This window comes from Salmo salar, chromosome 16 (genome assembly GCF_965601325.2).
Source record: "Salmo salar chromosome 16, fSalSal1, whole genome shotgun sequence".
Classification (NCBI taxonomy): domain Eukaryota; kingdom Metazoa; phylum Chordata; class Actinopteri; order Salmoniformes; family Salmonidae; genus Salmo; species Salmo salar.
The window spans coordinates 77,353,589-77,371,735 of NC_138306.1; the positions used below are offsets into that span (position 1 = coordinate 77,353,589).

An 18,147-nucleotide genomic window follows, 5' to 3' on the forward strand; every position below is an offset into this window, starting at 1 on the left:
CCCAAACATATGTTTCCACACACTAACACAGCAACACCACTTAGTCTGTACAGTCTGTACTCACTCCCACACCATATTGCTAAACCAGCTAGGGTCTCACTGGACACTGTTGTTATGCTATCTACATTCTAAACCTGCAAGTCAACCGAAGCTTAGCTGAAGATCCCGTGGGATTTCAGCCAATTAGTGGGAGGCAGAGAGGGCGAGGGGGAGGCAGCTTCTCATCGGAGGCACCTGCTATTGGTCCATCTGACAGGGCGCTAGGGCAGTCACAGCTGTGGCCTGGTTAGCCCAACACTAACCCAACACTACTGCAGACACTAACCCAACACTACCGCAGACACTAACCCAACACTACCACAGACACTAACCCAACACCACCGCAGACACTAACCCAACACTACTGCAGACACTAACCCAACACTACCGCAGACACTAATCCAACACTACTGCAGACACTAACCCAACACTAACCCAACACTACCGCAGACACTAACCCAACACTACCGCAGACACTAACCAAACACTAACCCGAGTCAGAAAAGAGCCTCAGGGAGTAACTTATTTCTGTCTACCGAACATAACAAGGAACGATAATGAAAAAGATAGATAAGAGAGGCAGAACAAAAGAGGAATATGGAATGTATCCACTATAGCTGTCAGGAAGTATTGCCAGTTACATATCAGCCATGTTTTGCCAACATGGATGTCATAATAGAGAATTCATTGACTCACTCACTTGTACTGCACTATACAAAATCAACTGGGTCTGAGTTGCACTGCATTGAATGGGGATTCCCAAGCCCATGCAGGCAGATGGCCTGTTGACAGAGGAGAACATGGGAACACCACCACCACAAGCCAGGATCACATTTCATTTCAGTCATTTAGCAGCTGAGCCACATGGGACCAGGGTGGCTGGCCAGGCAGGCAGCTTCTCTTCCCTGTTCCCAATCTGACATTATTCCATGATTCTCCACACTGGTCTGATCCTTCACGCTATCCTGGCAACGCTCAGAGACGTTCCACAGCACTACAGTAATAGGGAACCTTACAGCGTTCCAGGGATTCCCAGTCAGACATAGATTAAGGGAATATCCTGTCGATTACGTACTGCAGATGTCCCATCCCAATAGGGAATATATTCCCACGTCCCCCAGATTGGGGAATCCATGGCCTATAGTGCACATTTTAAATATGCAAAGAATTCTAAAAACCTGTTCTTGCTTTGTCATTATGGGGTATTGTGTGTAGATTGATGAGGAAAATAAACAATTTAATCAATTTTAGAATAAGACTGTAATGTGGAAAAAGTGAAGGGGTCTGAATACTGAATGCACTGTATGTCTGTCAGCTGAGCTTATTCACCTGATAGTCACCTGATCTCTGTATGTCACCTGCTATATCATGAACTTCCATATTTGGAATAACATGGCAGCATCATTTTGTGAAGTGAGTGGCCTAAACAATGCATGCACTGACCGTAGAATGTCATGCACAAACTAAAGAATCCAAATCAAAACTAGGATGCGTGTGTGTGTGTGTCTATGCATGTGAAAGTGGGCCATGTGGGAATCCAATAAGCTTTGTTAAGTACAGTACCCAGTGTCTGGGCCCAGAGCCCAGCACAACAGGCCTGCCAGTCTAAACATGCTGAAGTGGCTCGGGACGAGGGCTAACGACTGGCTCTCAGACCATGACGAATCATTTAATATGTCCAGGAGGAGGGTTTGCGTGCAACACATACATTGAGAAAACTAGTTGGAGCTGATGTGTGGTGGGTGGTTTCTGTAAGGCACAAAATGGCTGCCATGTTGTATCACCCAGGTAGGAGCTAGTGGATGAGGGTGAGTTACGGTATGAAGTACTTTTAGACATGATGGAAAGCACTATACGAATACAATCTAGAAAAAACGTGAGAGATCTTGTAGCTACAAAAATCCTGCTTGCCAATGAATACATACACCAACCTGCAGTCATTCATATCCATAACAATACATTACACTGAGAATTAATCAATCTTCCTTAGTGAATAAAATAAACAGTTACATTTATGTCAATGTTGAAACTTGATATATTTAGCTGTATATACAGTGCATTCAGAAAGTATTCAGACCCCTTGACTTTTTCAACATTTTGTTACGTTACAGCCTTATTCTAAAATTGATTTAAAAAATGTTTTCCCTCAATCTACACACAATACCCTATAATGACTTAGCAAAAAAAGGTTTAGACGTTTTAGCAAATGTATAAAAAAAAAAAAATATGACATTTACATAAGTATTCATACCCTTTACTCGATTACAGCCTCAAGTCTTCTTGGGTATGACGCTACAAGCTTGGCACACCTGTATTTGGGGAGTTTCTCCCATTTTTCTCTTAAGATCCTCTCAAGCTCTGTCAGATTGGATGGGGAGCGTCACTGCACAGCTATTTTCAGGTCTCTCCAGAGATGTTCGATTGGGTTCAAGTCCGGGTTCTGGCTGGGCCACTCAAGGACATTCTGAGACTCTTCCTGAAAACACTTCTGTGTTGTCTTGGCTGTGTGCTTAGGATTGTTGTCCTTCTGGAAGGTGAACCTTCACCCCAGTCTGAGGTCCTGAGCACTCTGTACTTTGCTCCGTTCATCTTTCCCTCGATCCTGACTAGTCTCCCAGTCCCTGCCTCTGAAAAACATCCCCACAGCATGATGCTGCTACCACCATGCTTCACTGTAGGGATGGTGCCAGGTTTCCTCCAGACATGACGCTTGGCCTTCAGGCCAAAGAGTTCAATCTTGGTTTCATCAGACCAGAGAATCTTGCTTCTCATGGTCTGAGAGTCTTTAGGTGGCTTTTGGAAAACTCCAAGCAGGCTGTCTTGCCTTTTACAGAGGAGTGGTTTCTGTCTGGCCACTCTACCATAAAGGCCTGATTGGTGGAGTGCTGCAGAGATGGTTGTCCTTCTGGAAGGTTCTCCCATCTTCACAGAGGAACTCTTGAGCTCTGTCAGAGTGACCATCGGGTTCTTTGTCACCTCCCTGACCAACGCCCTTCTCCCCCGATTGCTCAGAATGATGGAGGCCACTGTGTTCTTGGGGACCTTCAATGCTGCAGAAATGTTTTGGTACCCTTCCCCAGATCTGTGCCTCGACACAATCCTGTCTCGGAGCTCTACGGACAACTCCTTCGACCTCATGGCTTGGTTTTTGTTCTGACATGCACTGTCAACTGTGGGACCTTATATAGATCATGTACAATCAATTTCAATTTACCACAGGTGGACTCCAATCAAGTTGTAGAAAACAATGGAAACAATGGAAACAGGATGCACCTGAGCTTAATTTCGACTCTCATAGCAGAGGGCCTGAACACTTATGTAAATAAGGTGTTTCTGTTGAGTTTTTCTGCAAAAAAAATGAAAAACCTGTTTTTGCATTGTCATTATGGGGTAATATGTGTAGATTGACGGGGGGGGGGGGGATTATTTAATCCATTTCAGAATAAGTCTGTAATGTGACAAAAGTCAAGGGGCCTGAATACTTTCCGTATGTACTGTATAACATTATTTTATCCCCTCGCCTCTCTATCCTATCTTCATCCTCTCATCTTCACTTCTGTTATCCTATCAAAGAGCTTCCTCTTATAACAAGCCAAGAGGGCGTACCTAAAATGTCCCGCAACCCAAACATTGACTCAACTACAGTCCGTCTAGTTACCTCATGTCTGAGTTTCACTCTGTTTTAAATAAACTTAGGTATGTCACAGTGAACAATAAAAAAAGTTAAAAGAACGCTACCTCGTTGTAAAAGTCTTCATTGCCTCGAGACCGTGCTGAAGAAATGGTGCTGTTCTCTTCGTCTGAAAACTGTAATAAGTAATTGTTTGGGAAAATGAGAAGGCCTACTAACTGTGTGCAAAGAGCAACAGAAAACTATTTTCCTAATTCAATGATGCATCAGAGAGACCCAGAGGCCGAACACCAAACAACTGTTTATTTAAAACTCCAGGTTCCAAGATGACAGTGCCAAAAAGTACTGTACAGACATAAGAATGTACTTTAATTACAATAATGTAAGTAGCCGGGGGCCTCCCGAGAGGCGCAGTGGTCTAAGGCTTGCTGTGCCACTAGAGATCCTGGTTCGAGTCCAGGCTCTGTCGTAGCCGGCCGAGACCGGGAGACCCATGGGGCGGTGCACAATTGGCCCAGTGTCGTCCGTGTTAGGGGAGGGTTTGGCCGGCAGGGATGTCCTTGTACCATCGCGCACTAGCGACTCCTGTGGCGGGCCGGGCACAATGCACGCTGACACGGTCGCCAGGTGCACGGTGTTTCCTCCGACACATCGGTGCGGCTGGCTTCCGGGTTAAGCAGGCATCGTGTCAAGAAGCAACCCTTGGCAGGGTTGTGTTTCAGAGGACGCACGGCTCCTGACCTTCGCCTCTCCCGAGTCCGTACGGGAGTTGCAGCAATGGGACAAGACTGTAACTACCAAATGGATACCACGAAATTGGGGAGAAAAAGGGGTAAAAAAAATAAATATATAAATGTAAGTAGCTAAAAGTCATCATCATTGTTGGTGCTAACTTGCAATGCTTGTTACAAGTGGTGACTAGCCCATCAAAGACCATTGGAACAGGCTGTAATGTGAAACACTGATCTTACTGTACCAGAAACAGACAGATGTCAGCTGGTGTTTGAGATATAGAGTATCTAACTCCACTTTTCATCCTCTCCAAGGACCCCCCTGTTAGAAAGTCTAAATGGTCCAACCTCTCCAGCTGTGACACATCCCAGGGGACCAGACCAACTGGACCTGGAGAGCTACAGAATGGGGAGCAGTGCCAGAACTGAAAGCCCATCAGTTAACACTTCAGAGTGAGGCAACACAGCTGTGACATCTATGGCATTTCCACTGTTCCCAGGTCAGCCCTTAATCCGTATTTGGCCAAACCCCAGCTATGGTCAGTTAAAGATGTCTGACGATGGAACAGGAAACAAGAAAGCAGAGCACTCCACAAAGATGACATCACTAAATCCAACCTTGTACATTGGCTAAATTGGCTGAAAGTCAGAAAAGCCCCATTCTGCTATTCAAGCTAATGGTTGGATTGGTCATACATAACATAACATTTGGCGCCACAGCTGCTAGGTTTTCTCTGGCAAGGGCCCATCTTTCAATTTTTTTTACCCATACTTGGAATCCTCTGGGAATTCAACTGTCTGCAGTGATCTGAGTTGGTATACTGTAGAGCAATGGTTTGTCTACCTACATACCTATAATATCCATTTACATAACAGATATGACAGAAATCAAGACTTGTTTATGACGAAACATGATCCACTGCATGATAACATCAACGCGGGCAACAAGAACGCTATACCACCCACTTGTTTCCCAGTGAACCAACGTGAACCTTCACATGTAATGAACTGGTAAATCCCCGACACAAACGACTCTCTCTTTCTCTTTGTTTTGCTCTTTACTCTTCTTCACATGGATGACTGGACGTTTCATTGACTCATTTCGACCCTTTACATCCAACTGTCACTGACATACTGTGTAAAAATGTGGGTGCGACCCATGACCCCTCGTGGAGATTCAGTGCCCCGGTCTGGTCCGAATCAGACAGCTCCTTGTTGGAAGGGGGCACGCAGACACCCTCACCCTTTCTCCCAAACCAGAGAGCACAATGGCCACACTCTTCCCCAGAGCAGATCATTTTCCATGAATCTACCACCCCCAGCCACGCACCCCATACTGTCCATAACAGCACCAGTGTGGATGAGATGAATCCATTGTTCAGACTGCAGTGGTTTGCTCTGCTGAGAAGGCATCATCCACTCCTCCTAGAAACATTCTACATTCCAATCCTCATGCTCACTGATTTCAGACATTGATTGAGTCCCAGAAATACTAGAATGCAGCATGGAGGCTGTGTAATATAAAGATGGCAATGAAAGGAAGCTGGCGAATCTCGATAAGGGTCGGATTGATTGTCGCCCACCAAGCCGAATTCCATTGGTACAGATAGTGGCGTGAAAATGCTTTGTAGATTGACAGAGACAAGATGGTTGACCCTCTTCAGCCAGATAGTTGAGTCAAATCTTAAGATGGCTGTTTGTAATTGTTTGTTTCCATCCTTCTACCTATAGGTCCATCATCAGCCTACCCATCAACCCATGCATCCCTTCATCCATCTCCACCTTTCATGCTAATAGGACAAACTTAGTGAACTCAGTAAAACAGGATATTGGAAAATAAAAAGGCACAACAGTGGTAGAGAGGCCTAAGGGACAGTCCCCATAAAACAGACTAACGTCAACTCCACAACAAAACAGGGACTTTCCATTTAAACTCCCATCTCAAATGACAAGTGAACTCAAGTAAACAAAGGAAAGAGTGCACTGTGAGTGTGTGTGTGTGTGTGTTTGATTCAGTGTGTATGTACAAGTCTAGGAATGCACCCCAGAAGAGAACGACATGCTGACAAGCACGATGCTGTTCCATAGCTTTGCTTGGCAAACAGAAGCACCAAGTAAATCACAAATGAACATGTGCTGAAGTAATTTATCTTGTCGTGCAAAAACACGACGAGTGCAAACTATGGAAACAAACAATATTAGGAAACAGTCATGTCTCATATTGACCTATTCTGTCATGTATTACAACTAAAGGAAAACAGTGACATATATGTATACTACTACACTGCTATGCATTTCTTTCAAATGAGCCTTCCAAAAATAGTGGCTTTACAGCCTAACCCCTATTTTATAGGTTTCACGCCCTGACCTTAGAGAGCCTTTTCATTTCTCTATTTGGTTAGGTCAGGGTGTGATTTGTGTGGGCATTCTAGTTTTTTTATTTCTTTGTTGGCCAGGTATGGTTCCCAATCAGAGGCAGCTGTCTATCGTTGTCTCTGATTGGGGATCATACTTAGGCAGCCTTTTTTCCCACCTTAGTTTGTGGGATCTTGTTTTTGGTACTGTGCTGTATGCCCTACTGAACGTTACGTTTTCGTTTGTTTTTGTTTCGGTGTTCATTTAATAAATTTAAGATGTACGCATACCACGCTGCACCTTGGTCCAATCCTTCCATCGACGAGCGTAACAGAAGATCCCACCACAAACGGACCAAGCAGTGTGGCCAGGAGGAGCAGACATCCTGGACATGGGAGGATATCTTGGACGGAAAGGGATCCTGGACGTGGGAGGAGATCCAGGCAGGAATGGATCGCCTTCCATGGGAGCAGACGGAGGCAGCGAGGGAGGATCAACGGCGACTCCGAAGTTCACGACCACGACGGAAGCCCGAGAGGCAGCCCCAAACATTTTTTTTTGGGGGGGGGGCACACGGGGTGGTTGGCGGAGCCAGGTTTCAGACCAGAGCCAACTCCCTGCACTCGCTTTAAGGAGCGTGTGACCAGTCAGACACCATGTTTTGCGGAGATAGGCAATGTGTCTCCAGTGCGCATCCACAGCCCGGTGCGTTCTGTGCCAGCTCCTCGCACTTGCCATGCGAAAGTGAGCATCCAGCCAGAACGGGTTGTGCCGGCTCAGCGCTCCTGGTCTCCAGTACGCCTCCTCGGTCCAGGATATCCTGCGCCAGCTCTACGCACTGTGTCGCCAGTGCGCCTTCACAGCCCAGTGCATCCTGTGCCAGCGCCCCGCACTTGCCGGGTTAAAGTGAGTATCCAGCCAGGATGGGTTGTGCCAGCTATACGCTCCAGACCTCCAGTGCGCCTCCATGGTCCAGTATATCCTGCACCAGTTCTACGCGCCAGGTCTCCAGTGTGCCTCCACAGCCCAGTACGTCCTGTGCCTGCTCCTCGCACTCTTCCTGAAGTGCGTGTCACCAGTCTGGTGCCACCTGTCCCGGCTCCACACACCAGGCCTCCAGTGCGCCTTCACAGTCCAGAGCTTCCGGCGACAGTTCCCAGTCCAGAGCTTCCGGCAACAGTTCCCAGTCAGGAACCTCCTGAGACGGCTTACAGTCCGGAACCTCCTGAGACGGATTACAGTCCAGAACCTCCTGAGACGGCTTACAGTCCGGAAGCTCCTGAGACGGCTTACAGTCTGGAACCTCCGGAGACGGTCCGCGGTCCGGAACCTCCGGAGATGGTCCGCGGTCCGGAGCCTCCGGCGACGGTCGGCGGTCCGGAACCTCCAGCGACGGTCAGGGCGACGGTCGGCAGTCCGGAGCCTCCGGCGACAGTCCGGAGTTTCTGGCAACGACCCACGGTCCGGGCTTTCCGGCGACGATACACGGTCCGGTTCCTCCGAAGATGGCGATGGCGGATCCGCGAGCGGAGCTGGGTCTACGTCCCGCACCGGAGCCGCCACCGAGGCTAGATGCCCACCCGGACCCTCCCCTATAGAGTCAGGTTTTGCGGCCGGAGTCCGCACCTTTGGGGGGGGGGGTACTGTCACGCCCTGACCTTAGAGAGCCTTTTCATTTCTCTATTTGGTTAGGTCAGGGTGTGATTTGGGTGAGCATTCTAATTTTCTATTTCTTTGTTGGCCGGGTATGGTTCCCAATCAGAGGCAGCTGTCTGTCGTTGTCTCTGATTGGGGATCATACTTAGGCAGCCTTTTTTCCCACCTTAGTTTGTGGGATCTTGTTTTTGGTACTGTGCTGTATGCCCTACTGAACGTTACGTTTTCGTTTGTATTTGTTTTTGTTTCGGTGTTCATTTAATAAATTTAAGATGTACGCATACCACGCTGCACCTTGGTCCAATCCTTCCATCGACGAGCGTAACAATAGGACTATGGTTTATGATAACTTTTCAACTTTATCTAAACTCCTACCCTACTTGGTAAAAGTAAAGTTAACACGGACAATAAAAAACATTTTCAATAACATGCTAAGAAACCTGAGCACTTACAAATCCCCATGGGGAAACAGCTGTGTGATAAATATGGCTTGATGCGTTTTATGTGCTGTGACTCTGAACTCAGACAATCAATTCTCCCGTGCATACTCAGCAGGGAATGATTGAGCTGCCATAGCCTGCCAAGCTAAAGCCGAGGTAGCTCTTATAGAAGTCTTCCTGTCCCTTTGTGGGGCCGAACCCTGGAGAACAGATTCTAAACATTGTGCATTTTCCACTTCTCCATATGCTTCTTTACTGCATCACATGAATCACACGTCCACCCTACAATACGAGCATATCTGAACACTCATAAACGCTGCATTGGGAAGAATGCAGGAAAATAATTTTCCACTGTCGGAAAACGACATGCTGTAGCATGATTTTGTCCTATGCTTCATGTATATTTCATGGGTTGTCTCCACTCTATGCAGACAAAACATTATTATTAACGTTAACATTCATACACAACATGCAAATTCTCCCAGGTTGGTGGTCTACAGTGGCGGTCAGTCATGCTTGTGTTCATGTCACACTTCTGAGCACGTGCAGTGGAGTATGATTGACCCCAAAACAAGGTACAATCATCAGCAGTCCCTGACTGAAAGTCCACACCGCCGCCAAGCATTTTGAAGTCGCTCAAATGTGAGGATAACACGTCTCTATGCTGCTTCACAAAGGTGTGTTAAACACACGTGCGCATGCACACACACACACACACACACACACACACACACACACACACACACGCACACACACACACACACACACACACACACAGCTGTCATGACCAGACAACCGGATTCAAAATGTATCTCCAAACAGGATACATTCTAACCCGCGGTTTTACCTTTCCGATTACTAACTGACACGCATGGCGGACACCGCAACCCCGCCTCCTGATCCCTGTCGGGCAGCAAATTACACTCTACAGGAAGTCGCCCGTCATCCAGGGCTGGCCAGCAGCTGTCTTGCAGGACTTGGCAGAAGCTGCAGCAGGGCAGAAGGGGAACCTTGGCGAGCACCTGGCCAGGCAGCGGGCACCTGGGCACCAGGAGGAGGCAGAGGAACCATTCAGCTCCATGGTGGCACCCCGCCTTGGCCAGCCACGCCCACTCTCTCAGGGCCATGCCAACCTCCTCCACAGAGGTGTGGTTCAGGAAGTTGGGCAGCGAGAAATGCTTCGACCCCCTTGATATGCAGATCGGCCAATCAGAGGGCACGAGGTGGCAGGTTCCATTATGGTCATGAGAGGTGATGTCAGAGAGGTTGGTCTTTGGTTCGCCCTGTTTCACCCCCTCAACCCCTGTGAGGTCATCCTCCACCATCCCTGTTAGGTTAGTGGGGAGAACCAAGCTTTCCCTTTCTCCAAGCCCTGACCCCGAACCTGAGCCGGTCCCTGAACCTACACCAGACTCAGCCCCCGATCCAAACCCAGACCCTACACCAGATGCTGAACCAGACCCGGATCCTGAACCCGTCTCAGACCCAGATCCTTCCTTAGACCCAGACCCAGATCCTTCCCCAGACCCAGATCCTTCCTTAGACCCAGACCCAGATCCTTCCCCAGACCCAGACTCCTCCTTATTAACCGTCTGTGTGGTAGGGCTCGCCACTCCTCCGTCAGTCCAAGTGGTTGGGGTCACGTCCCACGTCTGCACAAACTTACGGATCCCATCAGCCACGTTGATGATTTCTTCCCCAACCCCTGCCAGGTTCTCCTCACCTCTCTTGGGCTGTCCTCCTTCCTTGCCCAGCGACGGAGCCTTCGTTGGAGCTTGGGTAGTAGGATCAGGGTCCTTGTTCCAGAACCAAGCATCCAGACGACCTGCGCTGAGAGCCAGGAGAAGTCCCAACCACAACGTCATCTTAGACATCCCGCTCCTTCAACCAACCGTCACCCAGAACCTCCTGGTCTGAGAGTATAGATTCCACAACAAACACTGGATCCAACAAGCACTGAGTTCTGTCTGTGTTCTTACTGTTCCTCCACCTACTAGCCGGCTAGTCAACAGTCACTCAAGCCCCCTCTGTCCATAAGGCACACTGTTAGCATGCACACACACACTGACCCTCCCTCTAGCACAGCTCACTATTTCACTCCATGCACCGGCCCACTGCAGAATCATCACACACACACACACACACACACACACACACACAGGGAAATCCACATGAGGAGGCGGGGTTACAGTGCTGGAGAGGGGCTTCATTGGTAAATATGAATTTCTCCCTCACATTCTGGCCCCTCGCTCCTGTTGCTAGGTTGATGAGTGGGTCCCCTCAGACATACAGTCCTCAATGAAGAGAACATGCACACTGACACACACACACAGACAGAAGACACACCACACCACACACACACACACCACACACACACTCCCCCCCTAGAAGGAAAATCTCTGGGTTGTTTGATAGGGAACACTAAACAGTCTCTGCTGACTGGTTGATATTCAAATGAAGTAGTTCAATCAATGTTCCCAAAATAAAATAAAAAGAGTCCACAGCTCCAAGAATAATGTTGTGATTACTCCTCATTGTCTACGGAACACTACTCCAGTCAGAAAGTGTGTTACAGTTAATTAACTATCAATAAGTTGGCGGTATTGTGAGAAGAGCTTTCTTGAGGAAGGTTTGACTCATACAACCCTAATACTCCCCCTGGGCTGAAAAGGGACTGAAGGGAGAGAGAGAGAGAGAGAGAGAGAGAGAGAGAGAGAGAGAGAGAGAGAGAGAGAGAGAGAGAGAGAGAGAGAGACAGAGACAGAGACAGAGACAGAGAGGGAGGGAGGGAGGCCTATTCACTAGGTTCATATGGCCACCACTACCATTTCAAATGTGAATAGGTTGGTGAACTCCATCATCTACTCACAGCTCTTGTAAAAATATATTACATAACTGGCCATACCTTTGAGGTCATTCACTATTTTACAGCTGTGTGAGTGAGTGAGAGAGAGAGAGAGAGAGAGAGAGAGAGAGAGAGAGAGAGACCGACCGACCGACCGACCGACCGACCGACCGAGACAGAGCGAGGGAAGAACAAAACGATGGAGAACAGCTGATAGTGGAGAGGTTCAGCAGGAGCGTATCTGATTCAATAGAGTTTTTAAGCTCTCGGCCCCCAGGGGCCAAACGGCCAGCCCATAGCCTCATCTGAGAAAAACTTGCAGTAATTGCCCCGCTCCATGGTTCCCACAGCCTGGCTCAGTCCTGGGTGCCCCCGATGCCCAGTTACCCCGTCCCTGTCCGCCTTCACTATCCAGCTGTTGCACATTCCTCCTGACACAGACAGACCTCCCACAACCCTGCTACACCCCTCCTAAACCCATAATACACACCTAATGCACCCCAACCAAATGACTGATGGACTCCTAGAGAAGCACTGATATCTCATTCTGCTGGAAAGGTTACACACACACACACACACACACACACACACACACACACACACACACACACTTGTCTCTCTCGTCCTTCCGCATGAGCATATGCATGTGATTACTGTAGGTTGTTATGGTACAGTTGGACTGGTTTGAACTGGTGTGATGATAACTGTAGGTTGTTATGGTTCAGTTGGACTGGGTTGAACTGGTGTGATGATAACTGTAGGTTGTTGTTATGGTTCAGTTGGACTGGTTTGAACTGGTGTGATGATAACTGTAGGTTGTTATGGTACAGTTGGACTGGTTTGAACTGGTGTGATGATAACTGTAGGTTGTTGTTATGGTTCAGTTGGACTGGTTTGAACTGGTGTGATGATAACTGTAGGTTGTTATGGTTCAGTTGGACTGGTTTGAACTGGTGTGATGATAACTGTAGGTTGTTATGGTTCAGTTGGACTGGTTTGAACTGGTGTGATGATAACTGTAGGTTGTTATGGTTCAGTTAGACTGGTTTGAACTGGTGTGATGATAACTGTAGGTTGTTGTTATGGTTCAGTTGGACTGGTTTGAACTGGTGTGATGATAACTGTAGGTTGTTGTTATGGTTCAGTTGGACTGGTTTGACCTGGTGTGATGATAACTCTAGGTTGTTATGGTTTAGATGGACTGGTTTGAACTGGTGTGATGATAACTGTAGGTTGTTATGGTTCAGTTGGACTGGTTTGAACTGGTGTGATGATAACTGTAGGTTGTTGTTATGGTACAGTTGGACTGGTTTGAACTGGTGTGATGATAACTGTAGGTTGTTATGGTACAGTTGGACTGGTTTGAACTGGTGTGATGATAACTGTAGGTTGTTATGGTTCAGTTGGACTGGTTTGAACTGGTGTGATGATAACTGTAGGTTGTTATGGTTCAGTTGGACTGGTTTGAACTGGTGTGATGATAACTGTAGGTTGTTGTTATGGTTCAGTTGGACTGGTTTGAACTGGTGTGATGATAACTGTAGGTTGTTGTTATGGTTCAGTTGGACTGGTTTGACCTGGTGTGATGATAACTCTAGGTTGTTATGGTTCAGATGGACTGGTTTGAACTGGTGTGATGATAACTGTAGGTTGTTATGGTTCAGTTGGACTGGTTTGAACTGGTGTGATGATAACTGTAGGTTGTTGTTATGGTTCAGTTGGACTGGTTTGAACTGGTGTGATGATAACTGTAGGTTGTTATGGTTCAGTTGGACTGGTTTGAACTGGTGTGATGATAACTGTAGGTTGTTATGGTACAGTTGGACTGGTTTGAACTGGTGTGATGATAACTGTAGGTTGTTATGGTTCAGTTGGACTGGTTTGAACTGGTGTGATGATAACTGTAGGTTGTTATGGTTCAGTTGGACTGGTTTGAACTGGTGTGATGATAACTGTAGGTTGTTATGGTACAGTTGGACTGGTTTGAACTGGTGTGATGATAACTGTAGGTTGTTATGGTTCAGTTGGACTGGTTTGAACTGGTGTGATGATAACTGTAGGTTGTTATGGTACAGTTGGACTGGTTTGAACTGGTGTGATGATAACTGTAGGTTGTTGTTATGGTTCAGTTGGACTGGTTTGAACTGGTGTGATGATAACTGTAGGTTGTTATGGTACAGTTGGACTGGTTTGAACTGGTGTGATGATAACTGTAGGTTGTTGTTATGGTTCAGTTGGACTGGTTTGAACTGGTGTGATGATAACTGTAGGTTGTTATGGTTCAGTTGGACTGGTTTGACCTGGTGTGATGATAACTGTAGGTTGTTGTTATGGTTCAGTTGGACTGGTTTGAACTGGTGTGATGATAACTGTAGGTTGTTGTTATGGTACAGTTGGACTGGTTTGAACTGGTGTGATGATAACTGTAGGTTGTTATGGTACAGTTGGACTGGTTTGAACTGGTGTGATGATAACTGTAGGTTGTTGTTATGGTTCAGTTGGACTGGTTTGAACTGGTGTGATGATAACTGTAGGTTGTTATGGTTCAGTTGGACTGGTTTGAACTGGTGTGATGATAACTGTAGGTTGTTATGGTACAGTTGGACTGGTTTGAACTGGTGTGATGATAACTGTAGGTTGTTGTTATGGTTCAGTTGGACTGGTTTGAACTGGTGTGATGATAACTGTAGGTTGTTATGGTACAGTTGGACTGGTTTGAACTGGTGTGATGATAACTGTAGGTTGTTATGGTACAGTTGGACTGGTTTGAGCTGGTGTGATGATAACTGTAGGTTGTTATGGTACAGTTGGACTGGTTTGAACTGGTGTGATGATAACTGTAGGTTGTTATGGTTCAGTTTGACTGGTTTGAACTGGTGTGATGATAACTGTAGGTTGTTATGGTTCAGTTGGACTGGTTTGAACTGGTGTGATGATAACTGTAGGTTGTTGTTATGGTTCAGTTGGACTGGTTTGAACTGGTGTGATGATAACTGTAGGTTGTTGTTATGGTTCAGTTGGACTGGTTTAACTGGTGTGATGATAACTGTAGGTTGTTATGGTTCAGTTGGACTGGTTTGAACTGGTGTGATGATAACTGTAGGTTGTTATGGTACAGTTGGACTGGTTTGAACTGGTGTGATGATAACTGTAGGTTGTTATGGTTCAGTTGGACTGGTTTGAACTGGTGTGATGATAACTGTAGGTTGTTATGGTTCAGTTGGACTGGTTTGAACTGGTGTGATGATAACTGTAGGTTGTTATGGTACAGTTGGACTGGTTTGAACTGGTGTGATGATAACTGTAGGTTGTTATGGTTCAGTTGGACTGGTTTGAACTGGTGTGATGATAACTGTAGGTTGTTATGGTTCAATTGGACTGGTTTGAACTGGTGTGATGATAACTGTAGGTTGTTATGGTTCAGTTGGACTGGTTTGAACTGGTGTGATGATAACTGTAGGTTGTTATGGTACAGTTGGACTGGTTTGAACTGGTGTGATGATAACTGTAGGTTGTTATGGTTCAGTTGGACTGGTTTGAACTGGTGTGATGATAACTGTAGGTTGTTATGGTACAGTTGGACTGGTTTGAACTGGTGTGATGATAACTGTAGGTTGTTGTTATGGTTCAGTTGGACTGGTTTGAACTGGTGTGATGATAACTGTAGGTTGTTATGGTTCAGTTGGACTGGTTTGAACTGGTGTGATGATAACTGTAGGTTGTTATGGTTCAGTTGGACTGGTTTGAACTGGTGTGATGATAACTGTAGGTTGTTGTTATGGTTCAGTTGGACTGGTTTGAACTGGTGTGATGATAACTGTAGGTTGTTATGGTTCAGTTGGACTGGTTTGAACTGGTGTGATGATAACTGTAGGTTGTTGTTATGGTTCAGTTGGACTGGTTTGAACTGGTGTGATGATAACTGTAGGTTGTTATGGTTCAGTTGGACTGGTTTGAACTGGTGTGATGATAACTGTAGGTTGTTGTTATGGTTCAGTTGGACTGGTTTGAACTGGTGTGATGATAACTGTAGGTTGTTGTTATGGTTCAGTTGGACTGGTTTGAACTGGTGTGATGATAACTGTAGGTTGTTATGGTTCAGTTGGACTGGTTTGAACTGGTGTGATGATAACTGTAGGTTGTTGTTATGGTTCAGTTGGACTGGTTTGAACTGGTGTGATGATAACTGTAGGTTGTTATGGTTCAGTTGGACTGGTTTGAACTGGTGTGATGATAACTGTAGGTTGTTGTTATGGTTCAGTTGGACTGGTTTGAACTGGTGTGATGATAACTGTAGGTTGTTATGGTTCAGTTGGACTGGTTTGAACTGGTGTGATGATAACTGTAGGTTGTTATGGTTCAGTTGGACTGGTTTGAACTGGTGTGATGATAACTGTAGGTTGTTATGGTTCAGTTGGACTGGTTTGAACTGGTGTGATGATAACTGTAGGTTGTTATGGTTCAGTTGGACTGGTTTGAACTGGTGTGATGATAACTGTAGGTTGTTATGGTTCAGTTGGACTGGTTTGAACTGGTGTGATGATAACTGTAGGTTGTTATGGTTCAGTTGGACTGGTTTGAACTGGTGTGATGATAACTGTAGGTTGTTATGGTTCAGTTGGACTGGTTTGAACTGGTGTGATGATAACTGTAGGTTGTTGTTATGGTTCAGTTGGACTGGTTTGAACTGGTGTGATGATAACTGTAGGTTGTTATGGTTCAGTTGGACTGGTTTGAACTGGTGTGATGATAACTGTAGGTTGTTATGGTTCAGTTGGACTGGTTTGAGCTGGTGTGATGATAACTGTAGGTTGTTGTTATGGTTCAGTTGGACTGGTTTGAACTGGTGTGATGATAACTGTAGGTTGTTATGGTTCAGTTGGACTGGTTTGAACTGGTGTGATGATAACTGTAGGTTGTTATGGTTCAGTTGGACTGGTTTGAACTGGTGTGATGATAACTGTAGGTTGTTATGGTACAGTTGGACTGGTTTGAACTGGTGTGATGATAACTGTAGGGTTGTTATGGTTCAGTTGGACTGGTTTGAACTGGTGTGATGATAACTGTAGGTTGTTATGGTTCAGTTGGACTGGTTTGAACTGGTGTGATGATAACTGTAGGTTGTTATGGTTCAGTTGGACTGGTTTGAACTGGTGTGATGATAACTGTAGGTTGTTATGGTACAGTTGGACTGGTTTGAACTGGTGTGATGATAACTGTAGGTTGTTGTTATGGTTCAGTTGGACTGGTTTGAACTGGTGTGATGATAACTGTAGGTTGTTATGGTTCAGTTGGACTGGTTTGAACTGGTGTGATGATAACTGTAGGTTGTTGTTATGGTTCAGTTGGACTGGTTTGAACTGGTGTGATGATAACTGTAGGTTGTTATGGTACAGTTGGACTGGTTTGAACTGGTGTGATGATAACTGTAGGTTGTTATGGTACAGTTGGACTGGTTTGAACTGGTGTGATGATAACTGTAGGTTGTTATGGTACAGTTGGACTGGTTTGAGCTGGTGTGATGATAACTGTAGGTTGTTATGGTTCAGTTGGACTGGTTTGAACTGGTGTGATGATAACTGTAGGTTGTTATGGTTCAGTTGGACTGGTTTGAACTGGTGTGATGATAACTGTAGGTTGTTATGGTTCAGTTGGACTGGTTTGAACTGGTGTGATGATAACTGTAGGTTGTTATGGTTCAATTGGACTGGTTTGAACTGGTGTGATGATAACTGTAGGTTGTTATGGTTCAGTTGGACTGGTTTGAACTGGTGTGATGATAACTGTAGGTTGTTATGGTACAGTTGGACTGGTTTGAACTGGTGTGATGATAACTGTAGGTTGTTATGGTTCAGTTGGACTGGTTTGAACTGGTGTGATGATAACTGTAGGTTGTTATGGTACAGTTGGACTGGTTTGAACTGGTGTGATGATAACTGTAGGTTGTTGTTATGGTTCAGTTGGACTGGTTTGAACTGGTGTGATGATAACTGTAGGTTGTTATGGTTCAGTTGGACTGGTTTGAACTAGTGTGATGATAACTGTAGGTTGTTATGGTTCAGTTGGACTGGTTTGAACTGGTGTGATGATAACTGTAGGTTGTTGTTATGGTTCAGTTGGACTGGTTTGAACTGGTGTGATGATAACTGTAGGTTGTTATGGTTCAGTTGGACTGGTTTGAACTGGTGTGATGATAACTGTAGGTTGTTGTTATGGTTCAGTTGGACTGGTTTGAACTGGTGTGATGATAACTGTAGGTTGTTGTTATGGTTCAGTTGGACTGGTTTGAACTGGTGTGATGATAACTGTAGGTTGTTATGGTTCAGTTGGACTGGTTTGAACTGGTGTGATGATAACTGTAGGTTGTTGTTATGGTTCAGTTGGACTGGTTTGAACTGGTGTGATGATAACTGTAGGTTGTTATGGTTCAGTTGGACTGGTTTGAACTGG

At 45.9% G+C, this 18,147-nt stretch overlaps 1 protein-coding gene across 3 annotated transcripts in view; it reads right to left on the minus strand.

The window, feature by feature from the left end:
- LOC106574706 (collagen alpha-1(XVIII) chain) overlaps positions 1-18,147 on the minus strand; it is a 90,341-nt gene that overhangs the window by 26,594 nt on the left and 45,600 nt on the right. The window contains exon 1 of one of the 3 annotated variants that reach the window (XM_045697863.2): positions 9,700-10,941. The exons of 1 other annotated variant lie outside the window; for it this stretch is intronic. In XM_045697863.2, the coding sequence (XP_045553819.2) occupies positions 9,700-10,726 (1,027 nt within the window). In that variant the 5' untranslated portion in view covers positions 10,727-10,941. Of the gene's footprint in view, positions 1-9,699; positions 10,942-18,147 lie in introns of those variants that run through there. One more of the 3 variants, XM_045697865.2, reaches the window with a different exon arrangement.